Source organism: Oncorhynchus nerka, linkage group LG12, assembly GCF_034236695.1.
Source record: "Oncorhynchus nerka isolate Pitt River linkage group LG12, Oner_Uvic_2.0, whole genome shotgun sequence".
NCBI lineage: Eukaryota > Metazoa > Chordata > Actinopteri > Salmoniformes > Salmonidae > Oncorhynchus > Oncorhynchus nerka.
Window position 1 is genome coordinate 1,332,860 of NC_088407.1, and position 18,829 is coordinate 1,351,688.

General features: G+C 33.5%; 1 protein-coding gene across 2 annotated transcripts in view; it reads left to right on the plus strand.

Annotated features, from left to right (window-relative positions):
* Positions 1-18,829, plus strand: part of LOC115126598 (disks large homolog 4-like) — a 294,248-nt gene that overhangs the window by 248,054 nt on the left and 27,365 nt on the right. Inside the window, exons 11-12 of one of the 2 annotated variants that reach the window (XM_065025116.1) lie at positions 992-1,151; positions 4,775-4,877. In XM_065025116.1, coding sequence (XP_064881188.1) covers positions 992-1,151; positions 4,775-4,877 — 263 coding nt within the window. The remainder of the gene's footprint in view (positions 1-991; positions 1,152-4,774; positions 4,878-18,829) is intronic. The other variant, XM_065025117.1, reaches the window with a different exon arrangement.

The following is an 18,829-nucleotide window of genomic DNA, read 5'->3' on the forward strand; positions in this document are numbered from 1 at the left end:
AGGCTGAGTGTTACAGTAGATATGTAGTAGAGAGACCAGGCTGAGCGTTACAGTAGATCTGTAGTAGAGAGACCATGCTGAGTGTTACAGTAGATATGTAGTAGAGAGACCAGGCTGAGTGTTACAGTAGATCTGTAGTAGAGAGACCAGGCTGAGCGTTACAGTAGATGTAGTAGAGAGACCAGGCTGAGCGTTACAGTAGATCTGTAGTAGAGAGACCAGGCTGAGTGTTACAGTAGATATGTAGTAGAGAGACCAGGCTGAGTGTTACAGTAGATATGTAGTAGAGAGACCAGGCTGAGTGTTACAGTAGATCTGTAGTAGAGAGACCAGGCTGAGTGTTACAGTAGATGATATCTGGAGTAGAGAGACCAGGCTGAGTGTTACAGTAGATTATATCTGTAGTAGAGAGACCAGGCTGAGTGTTACAGTAGATTATATCTGTAGTAGAGAGACCAGGCTGAGTGTTACAGTAGATCTGTAGTAGAGAGACCAGGCTGAGTGTTACAGTAGATCTGTAGTAGAGAGACCAGGCTGAGCGTTACAGTAGATATGTAGTAGAGAGACCAGGCTGAGCGTTACAGTAGATCTGTAGTAGAGAGACCAGGCTGAGTGTTACAGTAGATATGTAGTAGAGAGACCAGGCTGAGTGTTACAGTAGATCTGTAGTAGAGAGACCAGGCTGAGTGTTACAGTAAATCTGTAGTAGAGAGACCAGGCTGAGTGTTACAGTAGATATGTAGTAGAGAGACCAGGCTGCTGAGCGTTACAGTAGATCTGTAGTAGAGAGACCAGGCTGAGCGTTACAGTAGATCTGTAGTAGAGAGACCAGGCTGAGTGTTACAGTAGATATGTAGTAGAGAGACCAGGCTGCTGAGTGTTACAGTAGATATGTAGTAGAGAGACCAGGCTGCTGAGTGTTACAGTAGATATGTAGTAGAGAGGGTTAGGGTGATACAGTGTATTATAATGTCTGTGTGTGGGCTCCCAGTAGAGAGGCCAGGCGGGTGTGTATCCACAGAGGGTCGACTGGTCTGGGGTTTAACATCGTTGGGGGAGAAGACGGAGAGGGAATCTTTATCTCCTTCATCCTGGCTGGAGGACCGGCTGATCTCTCAGGAGAGCTACGCAAGGGAGACCAAATCATCAGTGTGAGTAGTGTTATGTAGTGTTATGTAGTGTTACATAGTGTTATGTTATGTAGTGTTACATAGTGTTATGTAGTGTTATGTAGTGTTACAAAGTGTTATGTTATGTCATGTAGTGTTACAAAGTGTTATGTTATGTCATGTAGTGTTACAAAGTGTTATGTTATGTCATGTAGTGTTACATAGTGTTATGTAATGTTATGTAGTGTTACATAGTGTTATGTAGTGTCATGTAGTGTTACATAGTGTTGCATAGTGTTACATAGTGTTATGTAGTGTTACATAGTGTTACATAGTGTTATGTAATGTTATGTAGTGTTACATAGTGTTATGTAGTGTTACATAGTGTTATGTAATGTTATGTAGTGTTACAAAGTGTTATGTAATGTCATGTAGTGTTACATAGTGTTATGTAATGTTATGTAGTGTTACAAAGTGTTATGTAATGTCATGTAATGTTACATAGTGTTATGTAATGTCATGTAGTGTTACAAAGTGTTATGTTATGTCATGTAGTGTTACATAGTGTTATGTAGTGTTACATAGTGTTATGTAATGTTATGTAGTGTTACAAAGTGGTATGTAATGTCATGTAGTGTTACAAAGTGTTATGTAATGTCATGTGGTGTTACATAGTGTTATGTAATGTCATGTAGTGTTTTAAAGTGCTATGTAATGTTATGTAGTGTTACAAAGTGTTATGTAATGTTATGTAGTGTTACAAAGTGTTATGTAATGTCATGTAGTGTTACATAGTGTTATGTAGTGTTACATAGTGTTATGTAATGTCATGTAGTGTTACAAAGTGTTATGTAATGTCATGTAGTGTTATGCAGTGTTGCATAGTGTTACATATTGTTATGTAATGTCATGTAGTGTTACATAGTGTTATGTAATGTTATGTAGTGTTACAAAGTGTTGCATAGTGTTACATAGTGTTATGTAATGTCATGTAGTGTTACATAGTGTTATGCAATGTTATGTAGTGTTACATAGTGTTATGTAATGTCATGTAGTGTTACAAAGTGTTATGTAATGTCATGTAGTGTTATGCAGTGTTGCATAGTGTTACATATTGTTATGTAATGTCATGTAGTGTTACATAGTGTTATGTAGTGTTACATAGTGTTATGTAATGTCATGTAGTGTTACAAAGTGTTATGTAATGTCATGTAGTGTTATGCAGTGTTGCATAGTGTTACATAATGTTATGTAATGTCATGTAGTGTTACATAGTGTTATGTAATGTTATGTAGTGTTACATACTGTTATGTAATGTTATGTAGTGTTACAAAGTGTTATGTAATGTTATGTAGTGTTACATAGCGTTATGTAATGTCATGTAGTGTTACATAGTGTTATGTAATGTTATGTAGTGTTACAAAGTGTTATGTAATGTCATGTAGTGTTACATAGTGTTATGTAATGCCATGTAGTGTTACATAGTGTTATGTAATGTCATGTAGTGTTACATAGTGTTATGTAATGTCAGGTAGTGTTACATAGTGTTATGTAATGTCATGTAGTGTTATGTAGTGTTACATAGTGTTATGTAATGTTATGTAGTGTGACATAGTGTTACATAGTGTTATGTAATGTTATGTAGTGTTACATAGTGTTATGTGATGTTATGTAGTCTTATTTAGTGTTATGTAATGTTATGTAATGTTTTGTACTGTTATGTAGTGTTACGTAGTGTTATGTAATGTTGTATAGTGTTACATAGTGTTACATAGTGTTTCGTAGTGTTACGTAGTGTTATGTAGTGTTATGTAGTGTTACATAGTGTTACATAGTGTTATGTAATGTTATGTAGTGTTATGTAGTGTTACATAGTGTTATGTAGTGTTAAGTAATGTTATGTAGTGTTACATAGTGTTACATAGTGTTATGTAATGTTATGTAATGTAATGTTTTGTAGTGTTATGTAGTGTTACGTAGTGTTATGTAATGTTGTATAGTGTTACATAGTGTTATGTAATGTTATGTAATGTTATATAGTGTTATGTAATGTTATGTAATGTTATGTAGTGTTATGTAGTGTTAAGTAATGTTTTGTAGTGTTACATAGTGTTATGTGATGTTATGTAGTCTTATTTAGTGTTATGTAATGTTATGTAATGTTATGTAGTGTTATGTAATGTTATGTAGTGTTACATAGTGTTATGTAATGTTATTTAATGTTTTGTAGTGTTACATAGTGTTATGTAATGTTATTTAATGTTTTGTAGTGTTACATAGTGTTATGTAATGTTATGTAATGTAGTGTTACGTAGTGTTATGTAATGTTGTATAGTGTTACATAGTGTTATGTAATGTTATGTAATGTAGTGTTACGTAGTGTTATGTAATGTTGTATAGTGTTACATAGTGTTATGTAGTGTTTTGTAGTGTTAAGTAGTCTTATTTAGTTTTATGTAATGTTTTGTAGTGTTATTTAGTGTTATGTAATGTTATGTAGTCTTATTTAGTGTTATGTAATGTTATTTAATGTTTTGTAGTGTTAAGTAGTGTAATGTTTTGTAGTGTTATGTAGTGTTAAGTAGTGTTATGTAATGTTGTATAGTGTTACATAGTGTTATATAGTGTTATTTAATGTTTTGTAGTGTTAAGTAGTGTAATGTTTTGTAGTGTTATGTGATGTTATGTAATGTTGTATAGTGTTACATAGTGTTATATAGTGTTATGTAGTGTTACGTAGTGTTATGTAATGTTATATAATGTTATGTAGTGTTACATAGTGTTATATAATGTTATGTAATGTTTTGTAGTGTTACATGGTGTTATGTAATATTATGTAGTGTTATATAGTGTTATGTAGTGTTACATAGTGTTATGTAATGTCATGTAGTGTTATGTAGTGTTATATAGTGTTATGTAGTGTTACGTAGTGTTATGTAATGTCATGTAGTGTTATGTAGTGTTATATAGTGTTATGTAGTGTTATATAGTGTTATGTAGTGTTACATAGTGTTATGTAGTGTTACATAGTGTTATGTAATGTTATATAATGTTTTGTAGTGTTACATAGTGTTATGTAGTGTTACATAGTGTTACATGGTGTTATGTAATATTATGTAGTGTTACATAGTGTTGGTAAGTTCTATGTAATGTTATGTAGTGTTACATCGTTTTATGTAGTCTTACGTAATGTTACATAGTGTTATGAAGTCTTATGTAATGCTATGCAATGCTATGTAGTGTTATGTAGTGTTACATAGTGTTATGTAGTGTTATGTAGTGTTACATAGTGTTATGTAGTGTTACATAGTGTTGCGTAGTGTTATGTAGTGTTACATAGTGTTATGTAGTGTTACATAGTGTTATGTAGTCTTATTTAGTGTAATGTTACAGTACAGTATTGTGTTATGTAATGCTATGTAGTGTTATGTAGTGTTATGTAATGCTATGTAGTGTTCTGTAGTGTTATATAGTGTTATGTAATGTTATGTAGTGGTACATAGTGCTATGTAGTGTTACATAGTGTCATGTAGTGTTATGTAGTGTCACATAGTGTAATGTAGTGTCACATAGTGTTATATAGTGTTATGTAGTGTTATGTAATGCTAGGTGTTGTGTAGTGTTATGTAATATTATGTAATGTAATGGTTATAACTCCTCTGCAGGTGAACGGTGTGGATCTCAGACATGCGACTCATGAACAGGCTGCAGCAGCTCTGAAGAATGCTGGACAGACTGTTACTATCATCGCTCAGTACAGACCTGAGGGTAAGAATATTACAGACCACTACAGACCACTACAGACCTGAGGGTAATAATATCACAGACCACTACAGACCACTACAGACCTGAGGGTAAGAATATCACAGACCACTACAGACCTGAGGGTAAGAATATCACAGACCACTACAGACCACTACAGACCTGAGGGTAAGAATATCACAGACCACTACAGACCTGAGGGTAAGAATATCACAGACCACTACAGACCACTACAGACCTGAGGGTAAGAATATCACAGACCACTACAGACCTGAGGATAAGAATATCACAGACCACTACAGACCTGAGGATAAGAATATCACAGACCACTACAGACCTGAGGATAAGAATATCACAGACCACTACAGACCTGAGGGTAAGAATATCACAGACCACTACAGACCTGTGGGTAAGAATATCACAGACCACTACAGACCACTACAGACCTGAGGGTAAGAATATCACAGACCACTACAGACCACTACAGACCTGAGGGTAAGAATATCACAGACCACTACAGACCTGAAGGTAAGAATATCACAGACCACTACAGACCTGAGCGTAAGAATATCACAGACCACTACAGACCACTACAGACCTGAGAGTAAGAATATCACAGACCACTACAGACCACTACAGACCTGAAGGTAGGAATATCACAGACCACTACAGACCACTACAGACCACTACAGACCTGAGGGTAAGAATATCACAGACCACTACAGACCACTACAGACCTGAGGGTAAGAATATCACAGACCACTACAGACCACTACAGACCACTACAGACCACTACAGACCTGAGGGTAAGAATATTACAGACCACTACAGACCACTACAGACCTGAGGGTAATAATATCACAGACCACTACAGACCACTACAGACCTGAGGGTAAGAATATCACAGACCACTACAGACCTGAGGGTAAGAATATCACAGACCATTACAGACCACTACAGACCTGAGGGTAAGAATATCACAGACCACTACAGACCTGAGGATAAGAATATCACAGACCACTACAGACCTGAGGATAAGAATATTACAGACCACTACAGACCTGAGGATAAGAATATCACAGACCACTACAGACCTGAGGGTAAGAATACAGACCATTACAGACCACTACAGACCTGAGGATAAGAACTACTACATTCTACTATAAACTACTATAGACTACTGTAGACTACTATAGACTAATAAGACTAATTACATTCTAGGATAGACTACTACAATCTACTGTAAACTACTATAGACTACTATAGACTACTGTAGACTACTATAGACTAATAATGACTAACTACATACTAGGATAGACTACAACATTTTACTATAAACTACTATAGACTACTACAGACTACTATAGACTACTATAGACTACTGTAGACTACTATAGACTAATAAGGACTAACTACATACTAGGATAGACTACTACATTTTACTATAAACTACTATAGACTACTACAGACTACTATAGACTACTATAGACTACTATAGACTACTGTAGACTACTATAGACTAATAAGGACTAACTACATACTAGGATAGACTATAACTAAATACTATAGACTTTAGACTATAGACTACTATAGACTACTACAGACTACTATAGACTACTACATACTACTATAGACTACTAGACTATAGACTACTAATGACTAACTGCATACCAGGATAGACTACTACAGTCTACTATAGACTACTATAGACTACTATAGACTACTGTAGACTACTATAAACTGCTATAAACTACTATAGACTAACTACATACTACAGACTAGGATAGACTACTACAGACTACTATAGACTACTATAGACTACTACAGACTACTATAGACTACTATAGACTACTATAGACTACTATAGACTACTACAGACTACTATAGACTAACTACCAGACTAACTACAGACTACTATAGACTACTACAGATTACTATAGACTATAAACTACTATAGACTACTAGACTAATATAGACTACTATAGACTACTGTAGACTACTATAGACTACTATAGACTACTGTAGACTACTGTAGACTACTATAGACTACTATATACTACTATAGACTACTGTAGACTACTATAGACTAATAATGACTAACTGCATACTAGGATAGACTACATACATTCTACTGTAAACTACTATAGACTACTACATTCTACTATAAACTACTATAGACTACTGTAGACTACTACATTCTACTGTAAACTACTATAGACTACTACATTCTACTGTAAACTACTATAGACTACTACAGACTATACTATAAACTACTACTACTGTGCAGACTATAGACTACTACAGACTACTATAGACTACTATATAGACTACTAGACTAGACTACTACTAGACTACTATAGACTACTATAGACTACTATAGACTACTACAGACTACTATAGACTACTATAGACTACTATAGACTACTATAGACTACTATAGACTACTACTACAGACTACTACAGACTACTATTTAGACTACTATAGACTACTATAGACTAATATAGACTACTATAGACTACTGTAGACTACTATAGACTACTACATTCTACTGTAGACTACTATAGACTACTGTAGACTACTATAGACTAATAATGACTAACTACATACTAGGATAGACTACTACATTCTACTATAAACTACTATAGACTACTATAGACTACTATAGACTACTATAGACTACTATAGACTACTGTAGACTACTATAGACTACTAAGACTAGACTACTGTAGACTACTATAGACTACTACAGACTACTATAGACTACTATAGACTACTACAGACTACTGTAGACTAATAGACTACTATATAGACTACTACAGACTAATATAGACTACTATAGACTACTATAGACTACTGTAGACTACTATAGACTAATGAGGACTAACTACATACTAGGATAGACTACTACAGACTAATATAGACTACTGTAGACTACTATAGACTACTATAGACTACTAACTACAGACTACTACTATAGACTACTATAGACTACTATAGACTACTATAGACTACTATAGACTACTATAGACTACTATAGACTACTATAGACTACTATAGACTACTATAGACTACTACAGACTACTATAGACTACTATAGACTACTATAGACTACTATAGACTACTATAGACTACTATAGACTATTTACTAGACTAGACTACTATAGACTACTATAGACTACTACATTCTACTATAAACTAATATAGACTACTATAGACTACTATAGACTACTACATTCTACTATAAACTACTATAGACTACTATAGACTACTATAGACTAACTACAGACTACTATAGACTACTACAGACTAGACTACAGACTACTATAGACTACTATAGACTACTACTATAGACTACTACAGACTACTATAGACTACTATAGACTACTATAGACTATTTACAGACTACTATAGACTATTTACAGACTACTAGACTACTATAGACTACTACAGACTACTGTATAGACTACTATAGACTACTACAGACTACAGACTACTATAGACTACTACAGACTACTATAGACTACTACAGACTACTATAGACTACTATTTAGACTACTATAGACTACTATAGACTATTTACAGACTACTACAGACTAGGATAGACTACTACAGACTACTATAGACTACTATAGACTACTATAGACTACTATAGACTACTATAGACTACTATAGACTACTATATACTACTATAAACTACTATAGACTACTACTTTACAGACTACTATAGACTACTATAGACTACTACAGACTAACTACAGACTACTACTATAGACTACTATTTACAGACTACTATAGACTACTATAGACTACTGTAGACTACTATAGACTACTATAGACTACTATAGACTACTATAGACTACTATAGACTACTATAGATAGACTACTATAGACTACTATAGACTACAGACTATTTACAGACTACTATAGACTACTATAGACTACTATAGACTATTTACAGACTACTATAGACTACTATAGACTACTATAGACTACTGTAGACTACTATAGACTATACAGACTACTATAGACTACTATAGACTACTGTAGACTATTTACAGACTACTATAGACTACTATAGACTACTATAGACTACTACAGACTACTATAGACTACTATAGACTACTGTAGACTACTACAGACTACTACTATTATAGACTACTATAGACTACTATAGACTATAGACTAGACTACTACAGACTACTATAGACTACTATAGACTACTACTATAGACTACTACTATTTATAGACTACTATAGACTACTATAGACTACTATAGACTACTATAGACTACTATAGACTACTATAGACTACTATAGACTAACTAGACTACTATTTACAGACTACTATAGACTACTATAGACTACTATAGACTACTATAGACTAACTATAGACTACTATAGACTACTAGGATAGACTACTACAGACTACTATAGACTACTACAGACTACTAGACTATAGACTACTATAGACTATTTACAGACTACTATAGACTACTATAGACTACTACAGACTACTATAGACTACTACAGACTACTACAGACTACTACAGACTACTATAGACTACTATAGACTACTATAGACTACTACAGACTACTATAGACTACTATAGACTACTATAGACTACTATAGACTACTATAGACTACTACAGACTACTATAGACTACTACAGACTACTATAGACTACTATAGACTACTATAGACTACTATAGACTACTACAGACTACTATAGACTACTATAGACTACTATAGACTACTAGACTACTATAGACTACTATAGACTACTATAGACTACTACAGACTACTATAGACTACTATAGACTACTGTAGACTACTATAGACTACTGTAGACTACTACAGACTACTACTATAGACTACTACTATTTACAGACTACTATAGACTACTATAGACTACTGTAGACTACTACAGACTACTACTATAGACTACTATAGACTACTACAGACTACGTATACTAAACTAAGACTACTATAGACTACTACAGACTACTATAGACTACTACAGACTACTATAGACTACTACAGATTACTATAGACTAACCACAGACTAACTACAGACTACTATAGACTACTACAGATTACTATAGACTACTACAGACTACTATAGACTACTATAGACTACTGTAGACTACTATAGACTACTAAGACTAACTACAGACTACTATAGACTACTACATACTACTATAAGACTACTATAGACTACTACAGACTACTATAGACTACTATAGACTACTACTAGACTACTATTTACAGACTACTATAGACTACTATAGACTACTATAGACTACTATAGACTACTACAGACTAGACTACTATAGACTACTATAGACTACTATACAGACTACTATAGACTACTACTATAGACTACTACAGACTAAGACTACTACAGACTACAGACTACTATAGACTACTATAGACTACTACAGACTACTATAGACTACTATAGACTACTACAGACTACTATAGACTACTACAGACTACTATAGACTACTACAGACTACTATAGACTACTATAGACTATAGACTATAGACTACTACTATAGACTACTAGACTACTATAGACTACTACTATAGACTACTATAGACTACTATAGACTACTACAGACTACTATAGACTACTACAGACTACTACAGACTACTATAGACTACTATAGACTACTACAGACTACTATAGACTACTATAGACTACTATAGACTACTATAGACTACTATAGACTACTACATTCTACTATAAACTACTATAGACTACTGTAGACTACTATAGACTACTATAGACTACTATAGACTACTGTAGACTACTATAGACTACTGTAGACTACTATAGACTACTATAGACTACTATAGACTAATAAGGACTAACTACATACTAGGATAGACTACTACATTCTACTATAAACTACTATAGACTACTATAGACTACTATAGACTACTATAGACTACTATAGACTACTATAGACTAGACTATTTAGACTACTAAGGACTAACTACAGACTACTACTAGACTATTTACAGACTACTATGGACTACTATAGACTACTAGACTATAGACTACTATAGACTACTATAGACTACTACAGACTACTATAGACTACTATAGACTACTACATACTACTATAAACTACTATAGACTACTGTAGACTACTATAGACTAATATAGACTACTATAGACTACTGTAGACTACTATAGACTAATATAGACTACTATAGACTACTATAGACTATTTACAGACTACTACAGATAGACTACTACTAGACTAATATAGACTACTACAGACTACTATTTATAGACTACTAACTACTAGACTACTATAGACTATTTACAGACTACTATAGACTACTATAGACTACTATAGACTACTACAGACTACTACAGACTACTATAGACTATTTACAGACTACTACTACTACTATTTACAGACTACTACAGACTACTATAAACTACTATAGACTATTTACAGACTACTATAGACTACTACAGACTACTACAGACTACTATAGACTACTATAGACTACTATAGACTATTTACAGACTACTAACTACAGACTACTATAGACTACTACAGACTACTACTATAGACTACTAACTACAGACTAACTACAGACTACTAGACTATTTACAGACTACTATAGACTACTATAGACTACTGTAGACTATAGACTACTACAGACTACTATAGACTACAGACTACTATAGACTAACAGACTACTATAGACTAGACTACAGACTACTACAGACTACTACAGACTACTACAGACTACTATAGACTAACTACAGACTACTGTAGACTATTTTACAGACTACTATAGACTACTACAGACTACTATAGACTATTTACAGACTACTACAGACTACTAGACTATACAGACTACTATAGACTATTTACAGACTACTGTGGACTATTTACAGACTACTACTATAGACATTCCAACTACAAAGACAAATTAGACTACTGTAGACTATACAGACTACATATGTTAATGTAGACTACTACAGACTACTTGTGACTTCTAGACTTCTGACTATAGACAGTAACTATACAGACTAACACAGACTACTAACAATTCTACTGTAGACTATAGACTACCTAGACTATACACACAAATACTAAGTAAATAGAATGAATTTACAGACTATATGTACATATAAATATATTTACAGGATGAACTATTTACAGACTACTGGACTATTTAGGCAAGATAGACTAGTAGACTATTTACAAACTACAGTATACAGATATGAGATGACTACTATAGACTATTTAAGACTACTGTAAACATGATTACAGACTAGTAGACTATTTACTAGTGACTATAGACTACTGTAGGCTACTATAAACTACTATAGACTACTGTACACTATGTCAGACTACTATAGGCAAACTGTAGACTACTATAGACTACTGTAGACTACATCAGACTACTATAGACAAACTGTAGACTACTGTACACTACGTCAGACTAGACAAACTGTAGACTACTATAGACTACTATAGACAAACTGTAGACTACTATAGACTACTATAGACTACTGTACACTATGTCAGACTACTATAGGCAAACTGTAGACTACTATAGACTACTGTAGACTACATCAGACTACTATAGACAAACTGTAGACTACTGTAGACTATTTACAGACTACAGACTAGACTTACAAACTGTACTACTACTATAGACTACTATAGACAGAACTGTAGACTACTATAGACTACTAGACTATTTACAGACTACTGTAGACTACTACAGACTACTACTATTTACAGACTACTGTAGACTACTATAGACTACTGTAGACTATTTACAGACTACTATAGACAAACTGTAGACTACTGTACACTACGTCAGACTAGACAAACTGTAGACTACATCAGACTACTGTAAACTACTGAGACTATGTCAAAAGACTGTAGACTACGTCAAACTACTATAGACTACTGTAGGCTGCTATAGACTAATGTAGAAAACTATAGAGGAACTGTAGACTACTTCAGACTACTATAGACTAAGACTATTTACAGACTACTGTGACTATTTACAGACTACTATAGACAAACTGTAGACTACAGACTACAGACTAAATATAGACTACTGTAGACTATTTACAGACTACTGTGGACTATAGACTACTAGACTACTGACCTATAGAATATTTAGATACTTACATTTAAGTCATTTAGACTAGACAGACTACTTATCCAGACTACTTAACTAAATTACAGACTACTGCATTTCACCTTATGACATACAGACCAGTGGAACAGTACTGCTATCTAACTATCTTTTACAGACTACTGTGGACTATTTACAGACTACTATTACTATTACTACTGTAGACTATCCTATAGTATTCTACTTAACAGACTGTGGGGTTTACAGGTGACCGGACTAGGTGGTGATTACAGACTACTGTGGACTATTTACAGACTACCTGGACTATTTACAGGGAGTTTGTTCCACCATTAGGGGGCCACAGACTACGTGGACAGTTTTGACTGGGCTATTTACAGACTACTATAGCTATTTATAGACTACTGTGGACTATTTCAGACTACAGTGGTAGGGACTACGTAGCAGGCCAGAGGTGGATGAGACTAACTGTAGACAAATTACAGACTACTATAGACTAACTTTAGACAACTATAGACTACTGTAGACTAACTTTAGACTACTATAGACTACTATAGACACACTTTAGACAACTATAGACTACTATAGACAAATATAGACAACTATAGACTACTATAGACTAACTTTAGACTACTACTATTTAGACTACTATTTAGACTAAACTTACAGACTACTATGGACTATAGACTACTATTTACAGACTACTGTGGACTATAGACTACTGTGGACTATTTAGACTACTATAGACTAAATATAGACTACTGTAGACTATTTACAGACTACTAGACTACTATAGACTATTTACAGACTACTACTATAGACAAACTTCAGACAACTATAGACTACTATAGACTAACTTTAGACTACTATAGACTACTACAGACAAATATAGACAAACTTTAGTCTACGTCAGACTACTATAGACAAACTGTAGACTATGTCGGATTACCTTAGTCTAAAGTAGTCTGGCGTAGTCTATGTCAGACTACCATAGACTACGTACAGATTACTGTAGACTACTGTAGACTAGTCAGACTACTATAGACTACTGTAGACTAAGTCAGACTATTATAGACTACAATAGGCTACTATAGACTACTATAGACAAACTGTATACTACTATAGACTACTGTAGTCTATGTCAGACTACTGTAGACTACTGTAGACTACCGTAGACTACTGTAGACTACATCAGACTACTATAGACTACTATAGACTAATTACAGGCTACTATAGCCTAACTGTAGATTACTATAGACTAATTACAGACTACTATAGACTAACTGTAGACTAAATACAGACTACTATAGACTAACTACACACTGCTATAGACTATTTACAGACTACTGTAGACTATTTACAGACTACTGTAGACTAAATATAGACTACTGTAGACTATTTACAGACTACTGTAGACTAAATATAGACTACTGTAGACTATTTACAGACTACTGTAGACTATTTACAGACTACTGTAGACTAAATATAGACTACTGTGGACTATTTACAGACTACTATATACTAAATATAGACTACTGTAGACTATTTACAGACTACTGTAGACTATTTACAGACTACTGTAGACTATTTACAGACTACTGTGGACTATTTACAGACTACTGTAGACTATTTACAGACTACTATATACTAAATATAGACTACTGTGGACTATTTACAGACTACTATATACTAAATATAGACTACTGTAGACTATTTACAGACTACTGTAGACTATTTACAGACTACTGTAGACTATTTACAGACTACTATAGACTATTTAGAACTATAGACTACTATAGACTATTTACAGACTACTGTAGACTATTTACTGTAGACTATTTACAGACTACTGTGGACTATTTACAGACTACTATAGATACTAAATATAGACTACTATTTACAGACTACTGTGGACTATTTACAGACTACTGTAGACTATTGGACTATTTACAGACTACTGTAGACTATTTACAGACTACTGTGGACTATTTACAGACTACTGTAGACTATTTACAGACTACTGTAGACTATTTACAGACTACTATATACTAAATATAGACTACTGTAGACTATTTACAGACTACTATATACTAAATATAGACTACTGTGGACTATTTACAGACTACTGTAGACTATTTACAGACTACTGTAGACTATTTACAGACTACTATATACTAAATATAGACTACTGTAGACTATTTACAGACTACTATATACTAAATATAGACTACTGTAGACTATTTACAGACTACTGTAGACTATTTACAGACTACTGTGGACTATTTACAGACTACTGTAGACTATTTACAGACTACTGTGGACTATTTACAGACTACTGTAGACTATTTACAGACTATTTACAGACTACTGTAGACTATTTACAGACTACTATATACTAAATATAGACTACTGTGGACTATTTACAGACTACTGTAGACTATTTACAGACTACTATATACTAAATATAGACTACTGTGGACTATTTACAGACTACTGTGGACTATTTACAGACTACTGTAGACTATTTACAGACTACTGTATAGACTACTGTAGACTATTTACAGACTACTATATACTGAATATAGACTACTGTAGACTATTTACAGACTACTGTAGACTATTTACAGACTACTATATACTAAATATAGACTACTGTAGACTATTTACAGACTACTGTGGACTATTTACAGACTACTGTGGACTATTTACAGACTACTGTGGACTATTTACAGACTACTGTGGACTATTTACAGACTACTGTAGACTATTTACAGACTACTATATACTAAATATAGACTACTGTAGACTATTTACAGACTACTGTGGACTATTTACAGACTACTGTGGACTATTTACAGACTACTGTGGACTATTTACAGACTACTATATACTAAATATAGACTACTGTAGACTATTTACAGACTACTGTGGACTATTTACAGACTACTGTAGACTATTTACAGACTACTGTGGACTATTTACAGACTACTGTAGACTATTTACAGACTACTGTAGACTATTTACAGACTACTGTGGACTATTTACAGACTACTATATACTAAATATAGACTACTGTAGACTATTTACAGACTACTGTGGACTATTTACAGACTACTGTAGACTATTTACAGACTACTGTGGACTATTTACAGACTACTGTGGACTATTTACAGACTACTATATACTAAATATAGACTACTGTAGACTATTTACAGACTACTGTATACTAAATATAGACTACTGTAGACTATTTACAGACTACTATATACTAAATATAGACTACTGTAGACTATTTACAGACTACTATATACTAAATATAGACTACTGTAGACTATTTACAGACTACTGTGGACTATTTACAGACTACTATATACTAAATATAGACTACTGTGGGCTATTTACAGACTACTGTAGACTATTTACAGACTACTATATACTAAATATAGACTACTGTGGACTATTTACAGACTACTGTAGACTATTTACAGACTACTGTGGACTATTTACAGACTACTGTAGACTATTTACAGACTACTATTTACAGACTACTGTGGACTATTTACAGACTACTGTAGACTATTTACAGACTACTGTGGACTATTTACAGACTACTGTGGACTATTTACAGACTACTGTAGACTATTTACAGACTACTGTAGACTATTTACAGACTACTGTAGACTATTTACAGACTACTTTTAGGCTATTTACAGACTACTGTAGGCTATTTACAGACTACTGTAGACTATTTACAGACTACTGTAGACTATTTACAGACTACTAAATAGACTACTTTACAGACTACTGACTATTTACAGACTACTTTACAGACTACTGTGGACTATTTATAGACTACTGTGGACTATTTACAGACTACTATTTACAGACTACTAAATATAGACTACTGTAGACTATTTACAGACTACTTTACAGACTACTGTAGACTATTTACAGACTACTGTGGACTATTTACAGACTACTATATACTAAATATAGACTACTGTAGACTATTTACAGACTACTGTGGACTATTTACAGACTACTGTGGACTATTTACAGACTACTATATACTAAATATAGACTACTGTGGACTATTTACAGACTACTGTGGACTATTTACAGACTACTGTGGACTATTTACAGACTACTGTGGACTATTTACAGACTACTGTAGACTATTTACAGACTACTGTGGACTATTTACAGACTACTGTGGACTATTTACAGACTACTGTAGACTATTTACAGACTACTATATATACTAAATATAGACTACTGTAGACTATTTACAGACTACTGTAGACTATTTACAGACTACTATATACTAAATATAGACTACTGTAGACTATTTACAGACTACTGTATACTAAATATAGACTACTGTAGACTATTTACAGACTACTATATACTAAATATAGACTACTGTGGACTATTTACAGACTACTGTAGACTATTTACAGACTACTATATACTAAATATAGACTACTGTGGACTATTTACAGACTACTGTAGACTATTTACAGACTACTGTAGACTATTTACAGACTACTGTGGACTATTTACAGACTACTATATACTAAATATAGACTACTGTAGACTATTTACAGACTACTGTGGACTATTTACAGACTACTGTAGACTATTTACAGACTACTATATAGACTAAATATAGACTACTGTGGACTATTTACAGACTACTGTAGACTATTTACAGACTACTGTAGACTATTTACAGACTACTATATACTAAATATAGACTACTGTACAGACTACTTTACAGACTACTGTAGACTATTTACAGACTAAATATAGACTACTGTAGACTATTTACAGACTACTGTAGACTATTTACAGACTACTATATACTAAATATAGACTACTGTAGACTATTTACAGACTACTATATACTAAATATAGACTACTGTAGACTATTTACAGACTACTGTAGACTATTTACAGACTACTGTGGACTATTTACAGACTACTGTAGACTATTTACAGACTACTGTGGGCTATTTACAGACTACTGTAGACTATTTACAGACTACTGTGGACTATTTACAGACTACTGTAGGCTATTTACAGACTACTATAGACTATTTACAGACTACTGACTATTTAGACTACTGTAGACTATTTACAGACTACTGTAGACTATTTACAGACTACTGTAGACTATTTACAGACTACTGTGGACTATTTACAGACTACTGTGGACTATTTACAGACTACTGTAGACTATTTACAGACTACTGTGGACTATTTACAGACTACTATATACTAAATATAGACTACTGTAGACTATTTACAGACTATTTACAGACTACTGTAGACTATTTACAGACTACTGTAGACTATTTACAGACTACTGTAGACTATTTACAGACTACTATATACTAAATATAGACTACTGTGGACTATTTACAGACTACTGTGGACTATTTACAGACTACTGTAGACTATTTACAGACTACTGTGGACTATTTACAGACTACTGTGGACTATTTACAGACTACTGTGGACTATTTACAGACTACTGTGGACTATTTACAGACTACTGTGGACTATTTACAGACTACTGTGGACTATTTACAGACTACTATATACTAAATATAGACTACTGTGGACTATTTACAGACTACTAAATATAGACTACTAAATTTACAGACTACTGTGGACTATTTACAGACTACTACTAGACTATTTACAGACTACTGTGGACTATTTACAGACTACTGTGGACTATTTACAGACTACTATATACAGACTATTTACAGACTACTGTGGACTATTTACAGACTACTGTAGACTATTT